General features: G+C 41.9%; 1 protein-coding gene across 1 annotated transcript; it reads right to left on the minus strand.

Annotated features, from left to right (window-relative positions):
* Positions 1-1,215: 1,215 nt before the first annotated feature.
* LOC147882785 (complex 1 protein, LYR family protein) lies at positions 1,216-2,028 on the minus strand. The gene is made up of 2 exons (XM_087400974.1): positions 1,718-2,028; positions 1,216-1,624 (listed from the first exon to the last, which is right to left on the minus strand). Exons 1-2 carry the CDS (start codon positions 1,910-1,912, stop codon positions 1,574-1,576), a joined length of 246 nt encoding a protein of 81 aa, XP_087257100.1. The 5' UTR covers positions 1,913-2,028; the 3' UTR covers positions 1,216-1,573.
* Positions 2,029-24,640: the final 22,612 nt, after the last annotated feature.

A 24,640-nucleotide genomic window follows, 5' to 3' on the forward strand; every position in this document is an offset into this window, starting at 1 on the left:
TGATGACACTTCGCACATCCACTAACCTCTGTAGGGTCTACAATACTCTACCTAACATCTTCAAGTTGGACTTCCGGGTGATCCTTGGTGTGTTAGGTGATGATGCTTGGCTTAATGAGGACAAATCAAGATCCTGTAGAGTATATCCACGAGGCAGATGTGATCTTTAGAACCAATTGATTCACATGCATAGTAGATAGAGCATGTCGAGTTTTTCGCTTGGGTAAATTTTGAGTTGTCTAGGTTAAAAATATATGCCTATCAAGGCTAGGATAATATATGTCATAGGCCTAACGTGTAATTAACTCTGTACACTGGTGCAGGGTTCATAGGGCAAAAATATCAAAAAGGTAATTGAGAATCAATTAACTGATTAATTGATTATTTCAACCTAGAATAAATATATAAATATTAAAGTTACAATTTTCTAATTTAAAATGCCAGCTTAGCTTTCTGGCTTCTCAACTTTTCTGTTTTTCAATTTTAAAGCTTTCTTGCTCTTAGATTAGATGCTTCTACTCAGCTGCAGTGCTTCTTCTCCAATTGTGATTTAATCTGCTAGCTTCTCCCTGTCCTTACCACCTTCCATCAGCCTGCTACCTCTTGCTCTCATCTCTCCAAGCATCTGTGCACCTTTCAAGAAGCCCCTACCCTAACATTCGACCTGGGCCTTTGGGGCCCTGCAAAGTGAACCCACATGCTGATTTAGGCATCTGACGGCAAATTGCAGCAGAAGCAACTCCTCTGGCAAATGACGATTTGAATTCTTATTCTTGCTACTTAGCGCTGGCACTGCTGTTGGATGATGGAACTGAAGGCTGAAGAGCTACTGAGCTCATGAGTAGAATAAGGGGATGGGAGGCCATTTATACACTCAAACCTCCCACTGGAAACTGATGAACTTGCTCCTAGATCTGGCTGAACAGATCTGTAAAAGGATTCTCCTACATCAGCTGCCATTGATTTAAATTATTGAACACTTTATCTGAGCAATGTGCTTCATCCTGACGATAGCATGACTAAGCAAAAAAGCTTATTCCCAATCCCAAGCAAGTGCAAAAGAACTTTCAAAACAAGTATCTACTAGATTTCTTCCAATCTTAAGTGGCAATCATATACCCTGCAAACTTCAGATTGTACATTTTGGTTTTGTATATGTAAGATCCCGACTAAAACAATAACCTGCCCTCACAAAGATTTCATAAACAAGACATAGAAAGAGAAAATAAATTGTAACAATAGTAAAAGTTCCATGTAAAAGTAACCACGTACCATTGCTTCCTTCCAACAAAGCATAAGGACACTTACGTGCAAGTGAACGCATTAATTGTCCGTAAACATCCCCATTGCAACCCAACCCATTGGCCCTCGGGCCTTCCACTTGGTTTACAAAAACGAACCAATCGACGGGAAATGCCTATAGGTTGTGGGCTTCATCTTTAGGCTCTACGTTTTGAACAATCTCTAACGCAGAAGCACAGGTATACATGAGGACAGACATCTTTAAACAACGCTCGCCAACACGAATCAAATGCCATTGCGAGAGTGTTGCCCCTTTCTGAGCGAGTGGTCATCACTTACAAATCCGCTTCAAATTGTCGGCGGCTGCCTCGTCGACTCCATACTGTTGAGAAAACCAAAATAATCACTCGAACAATCCCCGCGGGAGTCAAAATCGAAGGAGAAGGTTGAGTGTTTTATCCCACAAAGGAAATACCTTTTTGAGGACCCAACAAGAGTGCTCATAGGCGCGGTTTAGAAGAGTAGCAATGGAGGAAGGGTCAGTCTCGTCACTGTAAGTAGCAAAATTCTCTCTGGCAAATCTACGATAGTAGGAACGGGTCTCGGAAGGAAGCAATCGAGCCAAACGCAGAACTGCAGCGTAGGCTCGAAGGGACTGTGTGGTAGCCATAGCCCTGCTCTTGCTTGTGCCCTCATACAACAGTTATATTTGCCATCGCCATATCAGAATCTTCTTCGTTGGACAAAGGGGAAGGAGTCCAAAAACAAGCCAGTATATTATTATGCTTTTAGTTGTAGTATACAATGTGCATAATCTACTAAAGAGAGTACATATAGAATTTGAGGCTGTTCTCTCTCTAGAACTTTGAGATTGTTCTCTCTCTAGAACTTGATGCCCATGTCCATAGAAAAGAAAACTTCTATTAATGCATCAAAAACATCAGCTTCCAAGAGGAGCTAAAGATGATCGAAGAATCTTTTACGTAACAGCATGGAGCTGAGGTCGAGCTTGGTCGAGTTGGATCCCCTTTGAGTTTTAAGTCTTGTCTCAGAGTGGGTTTCCCCCGCTGACAAGCACAGAGCATTAGATTTGCATCTGCAGAGGACGGTTCTCTAGGGGATCTATTTGGTTATCAAAATGGGCCTTTACAAAAGGGTAATATTTCTTCAAGAGTGATCCTAGGTTGGTTAAGAAACTCTTTGCTAAGTGATTGAAGACTTTGTGGCAAATTTGGGATCTAGGCTTAGGGAGTTGGATCCATATTGATCAACTGGCTAATTTCAATCATCTCTTGAATGGAGAGAAAGAGTTGACAAGGTCTCTCTTTAATAGAATCAGGGATGATTGGACCATGAGATATGCTTTCAGGATGCCCCCTCTGCATAAGTGCACTCTAAGAGATTTTAGAGCCGTGAATGCCTAGGGGATATTGATGGATCGGTTGAAGTGGAAAATGTACTTTCCCTATGATTACATTACAAGCTAGAGGGGTAGAGCACAAAGGGTATGGAAAGCTACCCCCTCAACCAAGTTGAGTTTTATTTTATGGAGAGTTGTGGTCTATAAACTGCCAGTCAAAGCCAGGCTTGTGAAGTGGAATCCAAAGATATCTCCTATTCGACCTTATGTAGCCACTATAAGGAGTCCATAATGCATATGTTATGGGAGTGTGTAGAAATCAAGATAAACTATGTTAGTGTGACAAGGTGGTTGGCACTCCATATTGGTGAAGCTATCTTGGAGAGTAGCATTACTAGGTGACAAAGGTAAACTAAATAATATCCTCTATAGCTATTGGCAGTTACTCAGAGCTGTAATCATCATGCATATTTGGCCATTCAAAAATGAGGTTATCCTCAAGAACGGTCAAAGAAATCATGTGCTTTGAACTAGAACCTTGGAAGATCTTTCCAATGTTATGAAGTACTATGGCAAGACTAAAGTTTTAGACAAGGGGTAGCAGTTTTGAACTGTTGAGTTTTAGTTCTCCCATTTTTCTAGGAGATTGAATACCTCTTTTTGGTTGTACTTTTTATCTTTTTTTTCTTTCTTTTGCCTGGAATATGAACAAAATTTTTGCCAAAAAAAGAAAAAATCAGACCTAAAGATGGTAAGTACAAATGTAGACTAGATGTCTGAAGAACCCAACCTATTTTTGAAGAGCCCAACTCATTGCTTAGGGAATCTCCAGAATAGGGACTAACAACCAGGGTGGTGGTCTATAGATCCAATAACTCTCATCAAGAGGGTGTAAAAGACTCTTGTAGGCCAAGCCTTGCAGAACCACTCTCGCCTTTTGACTCTCTCTCAAACCTAAAGTATTATGCTCCCAAGTGATGTGCAAAGTGAAGATGATGGCTCTCTGTAGATGTCATCTTGAGAGCTCTCTCTTGTAAGCGAGAGGAGAGGAAAATGAATGTGCAACTACCACATGGAAATTTAGCTGTGCACAGGGACCAATGACCCGCAACATCTGTGTGTGCCTACCACATGGTTGAGCCCACCAAAATGTGAATCACTGCACACACCTTCAAAGATTAAATCCAAGGAAAACGATTCCTTCCTTTTGTACATCCTTCATGACTTTCTTGGAACTCCAATTGCCACCGGGTACAATCATGTTGTGCCATAGCAGCAACGTGTAGGTCCCCTAGTAGTAGTATGCAGTGTGCATATTCAAAAAAACTTTACTTAAAGTCTTATGACATCGTAGTTTTCTCACAAAACTCATGAGCTCTTGAAGCTAATGGTTTTGTGGGAAAAAAGACTTTGTGAAGAACTTGAGGTTTGAGAATCACATAAATTTCACATTTTCACCATTGCTAATAGGGCTTGAAATTAGAGAAAAGCAAGCATGAAAGGATTGATCGGTTATAAAGTCATATAGAATTGCTCATTAATGATAATTGCTTGCAGAGCTTGCTTGTCATATAGAATTGCTCATTGCTTGTCACGTTGTCAGCTTCCCATGCTACATGTTCACCTCTAGTTCTCTTCTCTCTTGGTGGTTTGTGATGTGATCTTGTTGTTGTGTGTGTGTTGTGTGTTTGATCCTTAGATCAAATTTAGTTGGGCCTTATTGGCTTGTTGGAAAATATACTACAAAGTAATGCAAGATCTTCAATGGGTGACTCTCCTTTTTTATTTTGGAGAGATGGAAGAAAGTGATGGCGATGGAGGTGATCTCGATGGGAATGCCTATCTACATCATACCCTCTCACATCTTGAGCCTAAACTATAGACAAAGCTAGTACGGGATTTGGGACTGAAAGGACAGCTTACCAACAAGTTGGAATAACCTGCTCGCATATGACTTAGAGCTCCCTCCCCTGTAGCCAAGAAAGACAAACAATCTCTTTTCACCAGCGGGGGTTGCAGACTGCTCATGCAAGCTTTTTTGGTGAACATGATAGAGAACCTCTATTCACCAGCTCAAGACACTCAACTGCCATCAACAGAGGGGGAAACAATTCCCATGCAAGAGGACGTGGAGGTGGTAGTTGTGATCATGCTGAAGAGACACGCAAGATGAGCATAACTTCGCCATTGCTAATAAAGGCTAGCAAGCAAATAGAGGTTGGAGATGTGCCAAGACCTCATTCTCGGCAACACCACAAACGGCTAGGAGGGGTATCTTCTCCATTGCCATCGGGCCAATCGAGGTTGGAGATGTGCCAAGACCTCATTCTCGGCAACACCACAAACGGCTAGGAGGGGTATCTTCTCCATTGCTCTTTGATCTGTCCACCAGAACAGTCCCTAGCGTTCTCTTGCTTAGGAGAAGAAGATGAAGACGAGGGAGGAGCCCACCCTCATGGAGGAAAAGGGAACACATGCAAGCCTAGCAACAGCCCTGCAAAAAGAGGTGCTAAAAAAGAAGACAACGACAAATGAAACTCAAGAAGGAGAGAAGGTGTTCAAAGAGAGGATGAATGAAAGACTTCCAAAGCAATTGAAGGCCAGGCGGAAGTGTGAGTCTCCCAGGCCCCTTTGACTCTCTCAGTAGGCTCTAGAATGGGAGGAAGCTATCGAAAAAGCTCACGCCCCACTTCCAAAAGAGAATGCTCAATATTGTTGAATAGTCCCGCTACTGATCCAGGTATGCATGTCACTGCTACACTTGACGATGAACTCATTTTTGAGTCTATGGAGTGGTTAAGCACACATGGGTTGGTCGGGTTTCTTCCACGTATTAGACCCCTTCTCACAGTGATTGAAACATGGATTTGAACCAACTGGCTGAGGAAGGGATTAGTTGTGACTAATGTTGGATTCCTTACAAAGGGATATTTTGTCTTCCTATTTGAAAGGGATGGCATGCTACAAGAGCTTTGCAGCATGGGCTTTGGACCATCAGGAACCAACCTCTCTTTTGCTCATGGTGGTCTCATGAATTCTCACTAGACAACCCAAGATCCACTAAATCCCCATTTGGGTTGAACTTCTTAATCTACTAGTGTCCCTTTGTAATCAACTTCCCACTCTTTGTAGAGCCGTGGTTAAGGTGCTAGGCATAGAATTTCATAAACTCGAGGGGGAATCCCGAGATTTGCATTTAGATGGACATAGATGAGGAATTTCCTAGCTCTTTGATGATTCTCTATAGTAATGGGAGTCCATTAAGAGAACAATAGTTGCTGTATAAAAATATCCCCAATTCTATGCAGACTTGCAAGTCATTCTATGAAGAACTATCCTTAGAAGAAAAATAAACCCAAGCGTCAGGTCCCTCCCACTCCCAAGCTGCCTATGCTGCAAACTAAGAAATGTGTGCCCAAGGCCCCTATTGGAAGTGCAGAGAAGGATCTCCCTGGAAATAAGATTTTATCAAGCCCTTGCAGGATTCGCTCACTAAGAACTCTTTTGAAGCTTAAGTGGATCATAAGATTGAAGAATGGATCAAAGAAAACCAGGAAAACATGGAAGATTATGATTTTGATCTTGGATGGGCCAAATTCTTTGAAGAAGACATCACTAGAAGTGATGATATGGCCACAAACAACATGGTTGGTACTGACTCAGAAGAGGAGCTACCCGAGGCTTCCCAAGAGGACAAGGAAACCCCCTCCTAGAACATAGCCTTCATGGTTTTCCAAACAAAAGAAGGAACTCCAAAATAGCAAGTCCTCAAAGTGATAGCCTGCATTCCAAGGCTAAAAGGGATCCAAAAAGAATGGTAAGTAAATTATGTTAGGAATTCATCCTCATAGTGAGATCTGTGAGTGATTAAGGTTTAGAAGGGTCATTATGATTGGTCCAATGCTATGTGCACCTAAGTATTGCATGGTGGATAGACGTGGCATTATTGCATGCATTCTCTTATGTACTACGTGGTCGTCGAGAATTGTTCTCATTTGAGTTGTCTCCATAAGTTAGTTTGAGGGTTGAATCCTGCGAGTTCAAGAGGGTGGCATGGCTCTTGGTCTTTCTATAGAGTCAAGAGGAGGAAAGCATGCGGCTGTTCTTGATCTTGTGAGGCAGCTATACACAGTCAGTGATGAAGCTTGATATTGTTGGAAGAGGATCAATGTTTATGATGTGTGAGTTGTAGTGTGCTATGTGTGAGTGCCTTTGTGGCCATCTAAGATTGTACTGAGCAACAAGCCCAACAGAGATGAGGTCATGATGATGATTATAATTTGAGTTATTATTTGTGAGAGTTCTTGAGTCATTTTCTCTTTCCTTAGATGCTCTTGTCTTCATTTTGGTTCTACACAGTTAAATCTTTTCATGCACTAATTATTTTGAGGCATTTAGCAAATAGTGGTCTTAGAGACACGATCATGATAATCATTGTTGTGGTGCTTGCATGTCTTGACCTTCTGTATTGTGGTGGCCAAATGTCAAAATCATGAAGCAACGGAGAAGTAAACAACGTTGTCGAAGTCCTTTAAACATACTTGCAGAAGCTTGCTTCATGGTTTTACTCAATCCCTAGAAGTTGTGAGCATGGATTTGTCCAAGAGGAACAAACATGGAGCTATCCTTGTCACCTTTGATGGCATGAATTTTGCATCATGGCAGTTGGCCACTCGTTTCCTATTCATGCCAAAAGGGCTATGGAGGTATTGTCTCGGGGGTAGAGAAGAAACTGAAAGAGGTCCCATGATGCCAAAAAGATTTCGATTTGGGAGCAAAAGGATGAGAAAGCACTAGGCTATCTAGGAAGAGCTTTAGGGTCAGAATATTTCTAGCGTTTGGATATCAAGGCTAGTGCAGCAAACAATTAACAAACTTTGGAGACTTTGTTTGGAGTACGCATGAAACAATCCAAGTATAACTTGAAGCAAGACCTATTCAATTTGAAGATGAAAAAGTTTGAAACCGTGGGAGTCTTTCTTAATCATATGCAAGCACTCCTTCGATAGTTGGATGATCTTGGATCTCGAGTTGAAGATGAAGACAAGAAAGCTATTTTATTGAGAAGTCTACGTCCTGAGCAGTTGGGTAATATTGTGCAAATACTATGTCTTGATGATGATATGGAATTCTTGGATTGTGTAAGCATGCTTTTTAGTGAAGAAAAGCGCAACAATTATAGTTGGCTTAGTGGGAAGCCATATACTGCTAATGATCAAATGAGGAAGCAAGGTTGACATACATGTAAGTGCAACTACCGTGGTAAAGAAGGACATATTGAAAGATTTGTTTACACCAAGCAGGCGATGAGATCTTGAAACAAGACAAAGGCAAGGATAGAGCACTAATGGTGGATGATAAAGAGGAGATCACCATGATGGTTGAGGTAGGTCACCTCAAAGAACAAGACTGTGACTTTTAAATTGCGGGACGACAAAGTTCACTACCAAGTTTTAGGTTCTTTGTAAGCACATGATGATTGAGCTCTTTGTGAGCAATTTTTTTCAGGTTCTTTGCTCTTTGTAAGCACATAGTTACAATTTCATTGCTTTTGATTTGATTTCCCATTTTGGATGAGGGAGGGTATGTTAGGAATTCATCCTCATAGTGAGATTTGTGAGTGATTAAGGTTTAGAAGGGTCATAATGATTGGTCCAATGCTATGTCCATGTGAGTATTGCATGGTGGTTAGACATGGCATTATTGCATGCACTCTCTTACGTAGTACTAGGGCGTCGTGAGAAATGTTCTCATTTGAGTTCTTTGCAAAAGTCAGTTTGAGAGTCATCTCCCATGAGTTCAGGAGGGTGGCACGGCTCTTGGTCTTTGTATAGTGTCACGAGGAGGAAAGCATGTGGGTGTTCTTGATCTTGTGAGGTGGCTATGCACAGTCCGGTGATGAAGCTTGATATTGTGGGAAGAGGCTCAACGTTTATGTTGTGTGAGTTGTAGTGTGCTATTTGTGAGTGCCTTTCTGTTCATCTAAGATTGTACTAAGCAGTTACAAGCGTAGTAGGGATGAGCCTGTGATAATGATTATAATCTACATTATTATTTGTGACAGTTATTAAGTCATTTTCTCTTTCCTTATATGTTATTGCCTTCATTTTGGTTCTACACAGTTAAATCTTTGCATGCACTAAGTATTTTGAGGCATTTAACTGACAAATCAGTCTCTCTCCTCACAATGTTAGGTGTTCGCTCTTTCCCATGGCTTTCGTAGGAAGAGCAAGGTATTCTCAGTATGCAGGGTTCTGAGGCTTTTTGTCACCTATAGATATATAGGTGTCGTCGTTTGTAGTATAAATGTAGCTTAGGACCTCAGGTCATATTCCAGTGAGAGGCATAGGCTTAAGTGTGATAAGAAAACATAGTGATAGCATGTGTGAAAGGAACGTGCACCATCATGATTGGAGTAATGAAGTCTTTCGCCTTCATTGGGGGTTGAAGGGTTTAGGAGGAGTTTAAGTGCTAGAGGGAGGTTCAGGGTTCAGTTCAAGGTTCAAAAGGAGGTCCCAAGGTTTAGAAGGAGGCTCCAGGGTTTAGAAGAGGTTCAAGGTTCGCAAGGAGGATCCAAGGTTCAGGGTAGTGTACATGGCAGAGAACTCGTCTCCCTCTTAGATCATGGAGGTCAAGGGTTGAGGGACTAAGGGTTTAGGAGGAGCATAGCAGTGGGAGAGGAAGAAGGTCTAAGAGCAAAAGGGAAAGAAGAGGGTGGAGAAGGGAGGAGGAGGGGGTGGAGAAGGGAAAAGGAGGAGGGAGGACAAGGGAGGAGGAGAGGGTGAAGAAGGGAGGAGGAGGACGGAGAAGAAGGGAGGAGGGAGGAGGAGGAGGAGGAGGAGGGGATGGGTTGCAAGGTTGGAGGAGAGGGGAGGAGGAGTTGCAAGGTTAGGACATGCTTTTGGACGTGGAGTGCAAGGAAGCATGGACACTTGGAGACAATTGCTTGGAATACCAAAGTAGAACTCAACACAATGCCCCAAAGAGTGTGGGCTTCATTCCATTATAGGGTATTTATACAAGTTGGAGAGGTTCTCTCTCTGCATGTAGGAATTGTAAGACATTCTCTCTCTACATGTAGAACTTGCTTCTAGAAGTTGCATGTTGCATATAGGAGTTGCATGTAGGACTTGCATGTAGAACATGCATGTAGGAGTTGCATGTAAGAGTTGCATGTAGAACATGCGTGTGGGAGTTGGATGTAGAAACTGCATGTAGGACATGCATGTAGGAGTTGCATGTAGGAATCATATGTAGAACTTGCATGTAGAATATGCAAGTTGGATTCCTGAGAGGGATTATTCCTAGCCTTATGCAAGTACAAGCGGAGCTTTGCCACTATTCTACACACACATTCTGTACTACTTAAGTCCATGTTGGCACAGAGACAACATACTCCTGGATCCATTTTATTACTCATCCTCGCGTTATGGCTTATTTTTATTTTGGAGTTGGGATGCCATGCACATAACCTAGTGGTTGTTGAGCTTGTGGCATGCCAGTCACTCCTGCTGTAATGCCTTTGCACCATATAATTTCTGGTCTATAGATGGGAAGCTTATATCCACTTGAGGAAAGGTAGACAGTTGTGAATTTTGGAGGGGATCTTGTTGCCAAGGCTGTGGACTCTGCCACCGAATCTTCTTGGGAAGAGGTTTGGCAGAGGTCTCGTTGTTGTTGCTAAGGCCATCATTTCTTGCTATCTTGCATTCATGTTGGATGGTGGGATTGCACTCAACACTATCTTAGGGGACTTTGGGAATTTTCTAATAGTTTGGTACTTCCAATATGGTTAAGATTTGGCCACATGGTCAAATCTAATCCCATTACATGAAAGTTGAATCCATCCTGAACATGATATTAGGGAATCCTCCAAAGTTGAAATTTCAGATAAGGGTTCATGTTTTGGCCACATGGTCAAATCTTAACCCTTTACTTGAAAGTGGAACTTGGGAGATTTTCGAATTTCTGAATATAGGGTCCTCAAATCATTGAATCTTGTACATTAGTTTATATGCAAGTGTGATATTGTGCATTTAGGAGATGGCTATTATGTTTGGCGAGGGTCGAGCATTGCTGAGGTTGCAGACTCTTTTGTCGATTCATCTTGAGATTTTGCATAGCTTCTTGTCCTACTTGTGAGTTCATTGCATGCTTTGAGAATATGGATCGAAAGTGTATGATACTATTATTAATGCAATCTATATGTGCCTATGCAAAATCGTACGAGTGCACATGATCTGTTCTAGGTAGGGACTAACTATATGCTTATTGTGGGATTTTGTAGGGCAACTAAGACTCAATCATCGCTAGGTGGAAATTGATTAGGTCTACCTATATGTGCAAAAACGTGCATATGCTAGTGAGTGTACGTGTAACAATGTAGTGCAAACTATATGTATAAAGCATGTGCTAGTGAGTGCACATATAATAATCTAGTGCTAACTATTGAAGACTTGCGTTTCCCAAAACTTCATTATTGTCGAGGATGGCTTGCGTGTTGACGTAGTTGTAAGAAAATAATACAACGTCTGTGCTCAACAGATAACAGGATCTCGTACGCAAGAGAGAAAACAAGATAGTATGGAGAATCAAAAATTTGATTATTGTAGAATTGATACAATAGATGGCGTTGTCTCCTAGCCGTGTGCTCCTGTGAAAGAAGCTTCGATGGCACGCTGGAAACTGTAGAAGACGAAGGCTGAATGCTAAGGAATCAAGGTTGCTGTAGCCAGTGATGAAATGGGAAGGCAGATTTCACATCCATCTGAAACACAGGCCAACTTCCCTGGGCAGCTAAAGCCAAAACACTACGAATTGTGGTTAGTCGAGCTGTGGGAGCAAAAGTATATTGATAATCAAAACCATGTACCTGTGCAAATCCTTTTGCCATGAGCCGAGCCTTGTACTTATCCAACGTGCCGTCGGCGGACTTGTACTTGATCTTGTACACCCACTTGGTTCCGATTACCTTGTGCTTTGGTGGTCGATCCACAAGGTCCCAAGTGTTGTTCTTCATTATGGAGCCATACTCCGGCTACATAGCCTCCATCCACCTATCATCACCTTGTGCCTCTTGAAGACACTTGGGTTCATCAGCACAGATCACTTCTGTCATCAAAGCATAGTTGGCCAAGTGTTCTTGTGCCCTTCTTTGCTCCTCTAATCTCTTGGACCGGCGGTGTTCAGATGGTTCCTCCTCAATTGCTAGAGGTTCTCTGTCATCCAAAAGCTGCTTTACCCACTTCGGGAATGGCTGTTGCTGTTGTGGTTCTGCAGGCTCTTCTTCATCTTCTTTGTCTTGAATCCTCCCCAGCACCGTTGGGGGAGTTTGGTCTGTTGTTGGTGGTGGTACTGGATGGATATCCTGGTCCTGGTGGTTTGGGAAGGAAGCATCCTCCTTGAGTTGATGCAGCCGTTCTGAGAAGACTACATTGTGACTTACAATCACCTTCTTGGTAACAGGGTTATAGAGATGGTAACCCTTCGCCTCTTCACTGTAGCCCAAGAAAATACATTTCCAGCTCTTCGGTTCCCATTTGGTCCTGGTAGCATTAGGGACATGCACAAACAGTAACGTCCAAAAACTCTGAAATGTGCAACTGAAGGTTTCTTACTAGAAAAGGCTTGCAGTGGAGTCATCCCATTCACAGCATTTGTGTAGCTACGATTGAGGATGTAAATTGCCGTGTTACATGCTTCAGCCCAAAAAGACTTTGGCAAATCTTTCCCTTTCATCATACTCTGGCCCATTTCACAGATGATGCGCATCTTGCGTTCTGCTACTCTGTTTTGCTGTGATGTATGTGGCGGGGGTTTCTGCCTCTTGATTCCATGACTTTTGCAGTAACTTTCGAATTCAGTCGATGTGAACTCTCCACCTCTATCTGATCTCATCTTCTTCACCTTCCTCCCTGATTCTTTCTCGACCATTACATGCCATTCCTTGAACCTACTGAAAACCTCGTCTTTCATCTTCAGGAAGTATATCCATATCCTTCTACTATAGTCGTCGATCAATGTCATGAAGTAGAAGGAACACCCAAAGCTTCCATCTCCATCTTTTTGCAGAGGTCCGTGTAAATGAGCTCTAGAGGAGCCTTTGCTCTGCTGGCCTCTTTAGGAAAGGGCTGCCAATGCTGCTTGCCCATCATGGAAGCTTCACATACATCGGGCAGATCTGAAATTTCTAGTAGGTCTGCAATCATTCCACTTTTATGCATCTCCTTCAAAGAACTAAGGTTTAGATGACCAAATCTCTCATGCCACAGCTTAGTGTTCTTCACATCCGCTCGAGCACTGAAAGCTAAGAGTTTGTAAATGTTGTTGTGCCGTGTACCTTTACCAACAACCTTTCCTTGAAGATCCAGGATTTGTGCACTATTCTTATCGAATTGAACTTTGAGGTCCCGATCCGTGATCGCAGAAATGGATAACAAGTTCTTCTTGATATTTGGCACATAAAAAACATCGGACAACTGTTTTACAACTCCATCTGACTTGAGAGCAATCATACCTTTTCCTTTTGCTGGACATTTTGCATCATTGCTGACTGCTACCATGATGTCATTCCCTACCAGTTGTAGAGAGGTATACCAATCCTTCCGACTGGTCATGTAGTGTGATGCACCACTATCAATGATCCAAGGTTCATCTGCAAGTACATGAACTGCCTCCATGCAAATCTCTTGAATTGCAATGAATAGCTCTATGGCTACTGCCTATGCGCTATTGCTAGACTCTTTCTTCACTCCGTTCTTCTCATCTGCAATCTTCTTGTGGCACTCATTGTGCTTGTGCCCTGCCTTGTTGCAATAGAACCACTTGATCTTCTTCTTTCTCTTTTTATCATCAGAAGAAGATGGGTTACCAGAGTCCTTACCCTTACCTCTCTTTGATCCGGTCCAGAAAGCCGAATCTTCTCCAGTCCTCGTCTTTTGACGTATTTCTATTCTGTGTATTCACCACCGTAACAAGACCGTTGTACTTTGGTGGGAGAATCCATATGCACCTTCGTGCTAGACTCTTGCTAGTGATGGTGATGCCAATCGCAGTCATCTGATCACGTAGATTCTTCACCCTTGTGATGAACTTCTCTGCCACTTCAGACTCAGACAACTTTTCATTCACGAGTTGAGTCTCCAAATTTTGAATCCGCATTTGATTCGTGGTCTTGTACTGATTTTTCAAGACCATCCATGCCTCCTCCACTGTGGTGGCATGTTGAGTTAACGCCATGACGGAATCACTAACATTGCAGACAATAGAACACAGCGCATCTGCATTTCTTCTTGTTCATGCGAGAATCTCATCCGCAGTTGGTACTATCTGTTGTCCTGCATTGGCTGGATTCGGTCTGGCCTCACATCCACCCTAGTAGCAGTGTCCCAAAGCTCATATGCGCTTAGGATGGTCTTCATCTTGAACTTCCAGAGAGGATAGTTAGAGCCGTCCAACTTTCCGCTTTCACCGAACTACAAGCCTATCCCTTTGCACGCATTTTGTTGATATCTAAAAATCATCTTTGACATGCACTTTTTGATGTCTTTTACTTAGATTTGCAAACTTGTAGGTAGTTTGAATGCAATGGTTCAATTTGGAAAATCATCACCCTACCACTATAATGCCACTATCTCCTCTATCGTATTCCTGGATGTTTGGTATTCTCAGATGATCATTTCCCTCGAATGCTCAGATACAGTGTATCTCCAGATACTCTACTTAAGAAGTTCAAATGAAGCACTTTGAATTGATTCCTTTGGCATTGAGTATATGCCACATGATTTCCAGCCTTCTTGGTTCCTACTTTTCGGCTTGGATTAGGCAGAGATTCCTAGTTCATGTTTCTTCGGAGGGTTGAACAAATGATTGGATTTGGAGGGCAACACTTTGGATCGATCCCATCAGGTAATTATAGTACTGATCATAGTCTATTTATTTCCTTTTATTATTAACACTTTAAATCATGATGAAGGCATCTTGACCACATGAGACTTGACTGATGGGATATCTCAAGGTGTATGCCCCAGGCACACCTTGGGTTCTATGTGTGTGTGCTAGAGGCACAGTTAGGTGGTGGTAGATGCCACATAGGATGATTGAGAGATTCTAGGAGCTGATTGAGGAGATGATTGTGGAGTTTGGTGGCTCATGTAGAGGCACCTACATATGGACCTCACCTTTCTTCATTCCATAAGCAAGCAAGCATTCTCTCATTTCATGTTCAGCCTCATACTTTCCTTTCACTTCTTCAACATGGTATCAGAGCACTATGATCCTCCTTGAGCCCATTTATGCCATGTCATGTTCTTCTTCTTCTTCACCTTCCTCTCCATTTTGCACCTTCTACCTACAAGCAACCATTCCCAGGGTCCTTCTAGTTGAAGAGACCCTTCGTATGGGCGACTTTCCACGTCAGAGTAATTAGGCAATGGTGCCCACAAACCTGCGCAACAGATGCCTTCTTCCTGATGCTATTTCGTGCAATTCGACTTGCTAGAGGAGCCATTCCAAAATTCCTCTGAGCCACGCTTGCACAACAGCATGAGCTAGCCCCTGTCCAAATTTGAAGTGAAATGGTCCACCAGGGAGGGAGAAACAGACAAAAAACCAATCGACATTCAAGCTCCTGGCTATGGCGACGTGACACGGCATTTCGCCTCTCTTCTTCAGTGGCTCTTCTCTGGTATACCAGCTTTATTTCTACCTAGAAAGCCCTCTTTTCTTTGCTTTGAAGAGTGAGATACAAGCCCTCCAAGATCAAGCCTCTGTTTTGGACAGTTTTGACAATGTTGTGAGTTTGATGCTACATTAGATGCTACTTTAGCATTTTTGATGTTTTAAAGTGTTGAATAGCATCTGTACAATTGTGGCTACAACTTTCCATTAAGTTGCTATACCTGGATTTGCTTGGAATACTTTCATGTAGCCACCTCTATGAAGCATGCAAGTTGAAGTATCATTTCCATTATGATTTTTAGTATGGAATTTGGTTACAAGTCTTTGCTACACTAAATGCTTGTACTTTGAAGCTTTTCAACTCTTTCTAGCCTTGTAAGAGAGTAGACACTGCCCATTTTGGGTTAGACCCTCTCATGGCTACCTTCTTGAATATAAATAAGTTCAATGGTAAAGGCTTTCACACATGGCAGATGAAAGTTAAGTTTGCATTGATGAGGGAAAACCTCTGGGGGCTTGTCAAACCTGCTTCAACTTCTTCTTCAATAGCCTCTAATGCTGGAGAATCCTCAGCTCCTACACACCTGGCACGAGATCCTACTAGAGAGGAGAAAGCCTATGGCATTATTGCTCTTGGCTTAGGAGATGACTATATTCATCACATTTCTGATTTTGAGTCTCCTTCTGAAGCTTGGCAGAAGCTTGATATTATTTTTGGTGCTAGCTCTCACATCTCAAAATTGTCACTTAAGATTGCTTTCTTTGAATTAAAGATGGCTAGTGGCACTCCCTTGGCAGCCCATGTCAATCACGTGTGGAGTCTCATGACTCAACTTGCTTCTATCAACTCTCCAATCACTACAAATGATGCAATGGCAGTATTGCTCAAAAGTATGCCTGAAGATTATGATCATGTTGTTACCACATTGAAAAATCTTCCTAATCCTACTCTTGAAGGTCTTATTACTACTCTTCAAGAAGAAGAAAGGCACAAGGAACTTCGGAGAGGCAATGACACAGCCTATGCCATTAAAACTCAAATGGGCAAGTTTTCACCTTGCAAACATTGTGGGAAGACTAATCACCTCTCAAAAGAATGCTTCAAGATCAATCCTTGCAAATATTATGGCAAAAACAATCACCATGAAAAGTCAAGTGAGCTCTATTGAAAAGAAGATCTTCTGGCAAAAGTAAATCAAGAACTTGTCATCCTCAAGAATCAAAGCATACTGTGGTCATAATTGCTTTTAGGCAAATGATCATCTTGGAACACAAAACATTAGAGCATCCGGAAACAAGAAACATCTCGGTCATCTAGGAACACAAAACATCCGGGCATTCAGGGATACAAAACATCCGAGCATCCAAGAATACAAAGCATCTAGGCATCTGGGAATACCAAACATTTGGGCATCCGGGAACACAAACATCTGATCATCTGAGAATATACCAAACATACGGGCATCTGAGAATGAGATTCTTGGAAATTAAGAAAAATTGTTTCAAGTGCTCTTAGGAAAATGATCATTCAGGTATACCAAACATCTGGGCATCCAAGAATAAGATTCTTGAGAATTAAGGAAATTTGTTTCAATTGCTCTAGCATGGAGAAAAAGTAGAGGCACAATCCCAGGATGTGCTAGCTATGATATAATATAATCACATCTGGATAATCACAGCCGGAATGATATAATCTAATCACATCTACATAGTGAAAAGGCATGGATCATCGTCCACAGCAAGTAATCAAGAAGTAACCCTATAGTAATCAATAAAAAGGCACAAACCACTATCCAACAAGTAATCAATTAGTAATCCTATAATAATAAGTAAAAGGCACTTGAAAACAATAAAAAGGCACAGACCACTATCCAACAAGTAATCAATTAGTAATCCTATAGTAATCAGTAAAAGGCACTTGAAAATATTTTTTAATTTTATCCTGCAATATTCAGTATAAAGACACAGACCACTATCCGACAAATAATCAATAAGCAATCCTATAGTAATCAATAAAATGGCACAAATCACCATCCATTGGCAAAAAGCATAATCTGAGTCATTTAAGTGCTCATGAAAACATTCACAATTGAGTATGATAAGTAAAAATGAATTTGCTGATCATTGAATTAAATCCAACCTTCAAAATTATTTAAATAATATAAGCACGTAATAATATAACAAAGAAAATATATGGGCTCATGCTTGCGCAAACCCAAAAGATTTTCTATAAGGCAATAAAAAGGATGCGCCCTTGAAAATTGCAAACTTGCATATGCTTCATAATTCATCCTAGCGCTTATGCAAACACCCATGCAAATCTGTATATGCTTTCAACAGTAATAGGTCATGGGATATTATTTATCCAACAATCAATATTACTAACCGGCATAGATTCTTGAGTGTTGTTGAGGCAATCCAATGTTCCAAACTGAGTGCCTCATCTCTGCCTCATACTGAGAACCTACCTACTAAAGAGCTATATGATCATAAAACTAAACTCTTGCAGTATATCTATATGATCTGTGGCAAAAGATTAAGTTGTTCCATGCATGAATGTGATTGCTAGACATCACTGGAATCAGACTGTGTTGACGTAAAGGTGATGTAGATGGGAGTGCCTCAAGTTGAGGCCTTACCATCAAATGTGTCTCATGATGAGGGCTTTCCAAGAAACGTGCATGATTAGAAAGATTGGGCTAATCCATGATAACATATGAAGTATGATTGTACAAGGGTGGCATATGTGTGTGCAAGGGGTGTGCAAGAAGAATGCACAATCCTTAATCCAATTAAGGTCACTCTACCAAGTGTCACAAATTCCTTATCTGAATAAGTTCCAAACTACCAATTGTACTGAACTAGTGTCAGATGCAAAAGTGTGTATACCGATGATAGATCCAATGGGACTAATGCCGGTTGGAACTAATCGAGTAATATGGAAATGGCTTACTTGGCTCGGTGGAGTTAAATCTCCTTTATGGCTATGCTACTCTATGGCTGAACTACATGTCGAAGTGCAAATTTAGCAAAATCAAATTTAGTTCATTCATTTTATGTATTGGATGGTTGCAATGGATCAAGAGATGGTTTTGATGATGAGGATTACATGATTCTGAGAGTGCTCTCAATGGAAGCGAAACGGAAGAAGGAGAGAGAGAAATAGAGAGCCACACAAGTTTTTGCTAGGTGCAGAACACCCTAATCTTCTTTTTCATTCATTTATATATGTGTTTGAGTATTGTACATAACCGGGGTAAAGGTATAGTGAACTTTAACCCCCACAACCTCCCACTTAAAGGACAATGTGCCTTTAAGGGAGAACAACTAGTGAGCATACTATCCAATGCCCATCAATACATGACAATACTCAAACCACTGACTAGGTAGACTCTTCGTCAGCATATCTGTAGGGTTATCATCTGTATGGACCTTGACAAGCTCTATGTGCTTGTCCTTAAGTACCTCCTGATGAAATGGTACCTGACCTCAATGTGTTTGGTCTTTGCATGAAAGACCGGATTCTGTGCTAGCTAAATAGCACTCATGGAATTGCTATGCAATGTCAGTACACCTGTATGAATCCCCAAATCTCCCACTAGCCGATCAAGCCATATAGCCTTCTTGCAACCCTCTGTGGCTGCAACATACTCAGCCTCTATGGTAGACAAAGCAATGCACTTCTGTGTGCAAGTCATCCATGACACTGCACCACCTGCAAAGGTGAACACATAACCAAAAGTGGATCTCCTACTATCCACATGCCCTGCATAGTCTGAATCTCTGTACCCAAGTACACACATGTCTTCTCTACCAAAGCAGCAGATGCACATCTCCTTGGTACCCTTCATGTACCTCATGATGCACTTAACTGCCTCCCAATGCTTCTTTCCTAGATTAGCCATATACCGGCTAACAACTCCCACTACAAATGCAATGTCTACTCTAGTAGCTATCATAGCATACATAAGACTCCCAACTGCTAATGCATAAGGAACCTTGGCCATCATGGCCCTCTCCACATCTGATTTGGGACTATCTGTATGAGTCAGTTTCACATATGGAGGCAATGGAGTACTCACTGCCTTCCTCCCCTCCATATTGAAATGCTGCAATATACTTTTGTAATAGACTCCTTCTATGAAAGCCAAAGGAGTTTCCTACTCCGATCACGCGTGGTGCGCATACCAAGAATATGACCTGCAAGTCCCAAATCCTTCATATCAAAGGCCTCAAGCAACTTGGCCTTTAATGCATCTAGCTCATAAGTATTCTTGCTAGCCAATAGCATATCATCCACATATAGTGCTAGGATTATCACGCTGTTATCCTTAGCCCTTTAATTGTAGAGGCAGTGATCAATTTCACTCCTTCTAAAACCCTGGAACTGAATGAAAGCATCAAACTTTTGATACCATTCTCTAGGCACTTGCTTAAGACCATAGAGCTCTTCTTTAGCTTGCAAACTAAATGCTCTTTGCCCTTTTCTTCAAAGCCTTCTAGATGCACCATGTAAATTTCCTCATGCAGATCCCCATGCAAGAAAGCTGTCTTGACATCCATCTACATAAGCTCCATATCCTCTCCTGCCACTCGTCCAAGCATGCATCTAAGTGTGGTCATCTTCACAACCAGAGAGAATATCTCATCAAAGTCCACACCCTTCTCTTGCTTGAACCCTGTAGCGACCAAATGGGCCTTGTACCTAGGCACATCATCACCTGTGACCATCTTGTAGACCCATTTACATGGCAATGCTTTCTTTCCATGTGGCAAAGAAACTAGGTCCCAAGTCTTATTCTTCATAAGTGAACTCATCTCTGATTTCATAGCATACTCCCACTTGCGTTGATCCTCATGCATCATAGCCTCTCTATAGCAAGAAGGCTCCTCGCAATTAGTAAGCATCACATAGTCTACCCCTGGAACAAACCTATCAGGCGGTCTAGACACTCTAGATGATCTTCTCAAGGGCATTTCAACTTGTTGTCCCACCTACATATCAGCCACATTTGGCTCATCATTTCCACCAATAGATGATCCATCATCTACCCTTGATTATATACCTGTGGGAGTACTTGGTGGTAGCATTTCTTGTGCATTTGATGCATGGACAGCTTGCTGTCTATCAACATATGCAGGTGGATTCACATCCTGGAAAGTGATTCTTCTCATTTCCACATCCCTCATGGGTGCCTTATGCATCTTCTTCTCATTGAAGACTACATCATGGCTGCGTATGATCTTCTTTGCTTCTGGATCCTAGAGATGATAGCCCATCTCTCCACTTTCACCATAACCCAAAAAGATGCATTTCCTAGACTTAGGATCTAGCTTCTTTCGAAGCTCTTTTGGCACATGTGCATATGCCTCACACCCAAATATACGCAAATGAGAGTAAGAGGGCTTCTTGCCACTCCATGCCTCTTCAGGAATACCACCATCCAAACTCTTACTAGGTGATCTATTGATCACATGCACTGCAGTCTTCATTGCCTCAGCCCAAAAACCACCAGAAAGACTTTCATTGGAAAGCATGCATTGCAACCTTTCTTGAATGGTATGGTTCATCTTTTTTGCAACTGGATTTTGCTCTAGAGTATGAGGGGATGTGAACTCCCTCTTAATCCCATGTGTATCACAGAAATGCTAAAAGTCATGAGAGAGATACTCTCCACCATTGTCCAGTCCATAGGCATTTAAGCGTTCTACCTGATTGATTCTCAACCAAGGCCAGCCATTTCTGAAATACCTAGAACACATCACTCTTCTGAGCTATAGCATAAGCCCACACTTTCCTAGTTGCATCATCAATGAATGTCACATAGTATTCAGCCCCGCCTAATGACCGTGTAGGCATGGGACCACATACGTCTGAATGCACCAAATCAAGCTTTTCAAACTCTTTCTTTCCCCTTCTTTTATGGGCTGATTTAGTCTGCTTCCCATACAGATAGTGCTCACAAAATTCAAAATCAGAGAAACTCAAATGCGGTACATAATCCAAACAGCATAAGAGTTTCATTCCATTCTGGCTCATGTGCCCCAACTATTGAGATATCGAGCTCCACTCATGATATCCCAGGGTGACCGTTGTGCATTTATGTCACCGACTTGTTAGCTGCAGATGCAATTGGTACACCGCCCACGAATAATAGCTGGATGACAGCTATCCTTATGTACTCTAGTTCGTGGCTCAGTTAGTATGCCACCTTAGTTAGCTGAGTTTGGTTTGAGACCCACATATAGGGTTCTTCTATTTCTTTGTACTAGAGTTCTTTTGGCTTACACAACTAAGAAGAGAAAAACTGTTTTCAGCCTCCACCCTTGTGTGTATTCCCCCATTGTGTATGTGAGAAAGCTGCAAGTCAAACTCCTTCCCTCTCTCCCAGTATCTTTACATGGTATCAGAGCCTGGTTCGTGGTAAGGAGCTCAAGAAAGCAAACCAAGTTCGCGGTGTCCTAGTAAGAGGACCAGTGTTGCGTTCCTTTTTTGAGGAGCAAATCTCTGCAGGTAGCACAACTGGAAGTGCAAGAGTGCACTGTCTCAGATTGAGACGCCCTTCACGGTATGGTGAGAGGGCAGTGTATGCTGCAAGGTCGGCGAAGCCCTTCGTGACTTTATTTTTCTGATGCGAGGCCATTTTGGGGCCCGTTTTGAAGGCGGAAGTTCTTCACAGGCACTCAGAAAAAGACCCGGTTTTTGCTGTGCGACCACTACTCTGCAAGTCGATGGAAAGTTGCCACAGAAATTGCATCGTATGCCTGTGCGCAGAGATACTGGGAGTTACAGAATCATCCTTATTGCCTGTTGATGCAAAATCGTCTCTAGGAAGTGACTGTGTGGTCAAATACCACTTTCATCAATTTTGTAGATTTACCCGTGTGAGGCAGAAGCTGTGTTTTTTGCAATGACAGAATTTTTTGTAGTGTTCTGTAATGGCGTCTGATTCTCTTTCACAGATTGTCACTGAAAAGCTTGACAAGAACAACTTCCAAGCATGGAAGTTTAGAATGACGAATTTCCTTATGGGAAAAGGCTATTGGGAGTTCATTACAAAAAATGAAGAAGAACCAGTTCTTCCTAATGTTCCCAATCAACAGGAAATGCAAGCATTTAAAGGATGGCATGAGAGCACCATAAAAGTTATGTACTGGCTATCTATCAGTATTTCAGATTCTATGATTGTGCATATTCAGGATGCAAGTACGCCAAAGGAGGCATGGGATACTTTGGCAAAAATGTACAGCACAAATACGCAAGCCAGGAAAATGCAGCTCAAGCAGGAGTTGCACAATGTGTGCAGAGAGAAAATATGAGCATCAATGACTACCACATGAAGGTGAAGAAAATTGCAGATGCACTTGCTTCCATTGGGTCGCCAGTGGAAGATGATGATCTAGTTTTTGTGACCTTGAATGGTCTAGGAAAGGATTATGCACAGTTCCGGACATCCATTGCCGTCCGTGAAAAATTTCCTGATTTTGAGGAGTTGTTTGCTCTTCTAATTTCTGAAGAGCAGAGAAATGGTGGTGCATCGTCTTCAGGAGGAACTTCAAAAGATATTGTCTTCCACTCAAATGCTGAAAGAGGTAGAGGCAGAGGTAGAGGAGGCCGATCTGGAGGCCGTGGTAGAAATCAGAATATGCTACAAACTTGATCAAGAAAACCAGTCCTATGGAGGAGGACATGGTAACTCTAGAGGCAGGGGGAGCCAAAGAGGCCGTGGTGGATGGCAGAGAGGCCAAAATGCAAACAGCAATGTTGAATACTACTATTGTGGTAAAATGGGTCATATGGCTGAAGATTGCTACAAAAAGCAGAATGACATTATGAATGGAAAATTGCAGCAAGGCAATTATGCATCTTCTAGTAGACAGGGTGATGACAGAAATGAGCATCTATTTATGGTGCAGCATATGACCAATTCTGTGACAAGTGCAGAAGAAAGAAATGATGTGTGGTATGTTGACTCAGGTGCGTCAAACCACATGACAGGTCATGCAGAATGGATGCAGGATGCAAGGAAAATGGAAAGACTAGGATTTGTGGAGACTGGTGATGATACTACACATCCTATTGTGCAAATTGGTAAAATTCCTTTGTCTATGCAGGATGGGAAAAAGAAATACCTGTCTGATGTATTTCATGCCCCGAACATCACCAAGAACGTGGTTTCTATTGGTCAAATGGTTGAGCAGGGCTTGCAGGTCAGATTTAATCCTCATGGATGCTTTGTTGAGGATATGAAAAATAACGGTCACTTGATAGCAAAAGGAAAGAAGAAGGGCAGGATGTTTACGTTGGATGCAGACATGCCTGAATTGAGTGTAGCAATGTTTGCACATGGGATCGATGTAGTTGCAAATATTGATATCAGGCATAAACGCATTGGTCATGTTGATGTATAGCGACTTAAATCAATGCAGGCCCAAAATATTGTTGCAGGATTGCCTTCAAGATTGCAGAAATGCATAAGCTATGTGAAGCCTGTCAATTTGGAAAATAAGCAAGGAAACCATTTCCTAGGCATGTTCAAGAGAGTAAGAAGCCATTGGAATTAATCCACTCTGATGTGTGGACTACTAAAGCTGCATCTATTGGAGGCTGTCATTATTTTGTCACTTTTATTAATGACTACAGCAGAAAAGTTTGGGTGTATTTTATGAAAAAGAAAAGTGAAGTGTTTGGGCACTTCAAAGCTTTTAAAGCTATGGTTGAAAAAGAAACAAGCCTGCAAATAAAATGCCTAAGGTCAGATGGAGGGGGAGAGTACCTCTCAAATGGGTTTGCAAGGTTCCTGCAGGAGCATGGCATAAAGCAGCAATATTCATGCAGTCATACCCCACAGCAAAATGGACTTGCAGAAAGGAAAAACAGGCATATTGGAGAGGTATCTCAGGCCATGCTAAATGAAAAAGACCTTCCAGATTATTATTGGGCTGAAGCAGTTGCTACAGCAGTTTACATAATGAACAGGACTCCCATTGCAGCAATACATGGCATGACGCCAAAGGAGATGTATACTGGTAGGAAACCAGATATTTCTCATTTGAAAATTTTTGGTTGCATTGCCTATGTTCATGTGCCAAATGAGTTGAGGTCCAAGTTGGATCCAAAAGCTGAGAAGTGCGTCTTTATTGGTTATCTCTGCAACAAAAAGGGTATAGATGCTATAACCCTTCTACTCGTAAGTTTACAGTGAGCAGAGATGTTTTTGATGAGATGAGTAGCTGGTATATACCAGTAAATGTGATGATTGATGTAGATGCACAAAATGGTAATGCTGCACAGAATTCACAGCAGCAATCTCAAAATATTAGTGGACCTGCAGTGTCCTCTAATAGTGGTTCACATAC

Source organism: Dipteris shenzhenensis, chromosome 29, assembly GCF_047967505.1.
Source record: "Dipteris shenzhenensis isolate YYH24624 ecotype China chromosome 29, Dip_SZ_1.0, whole genome shotgun sequence".
Lineage (NCBI taxonomy): Eukaryota > Viridiplantae > Streptophyta > Polypodiopsida > Gleicheniales > Dipteridaceae > Dipteris > Dipteris shenzhenensis.

Bases quoted from the DNA above. Each gene is read 5' to 3' on its own strand.
- LOC147882785 (XM_087400974.1), bottom strand. From the start codon at position 1,912: ATGGCTACCACACAGTCCCTTCGAGCCTACGCTGCAGTTCTGCGTTTG. The intron at 1,625-1,717 runs GTATTTCCTTTG...TTTTCTCAACAG, and splicing joins CTTGTTGGGTCCTCAAAAAG to TATGGAGTCGACGAGGCAGC.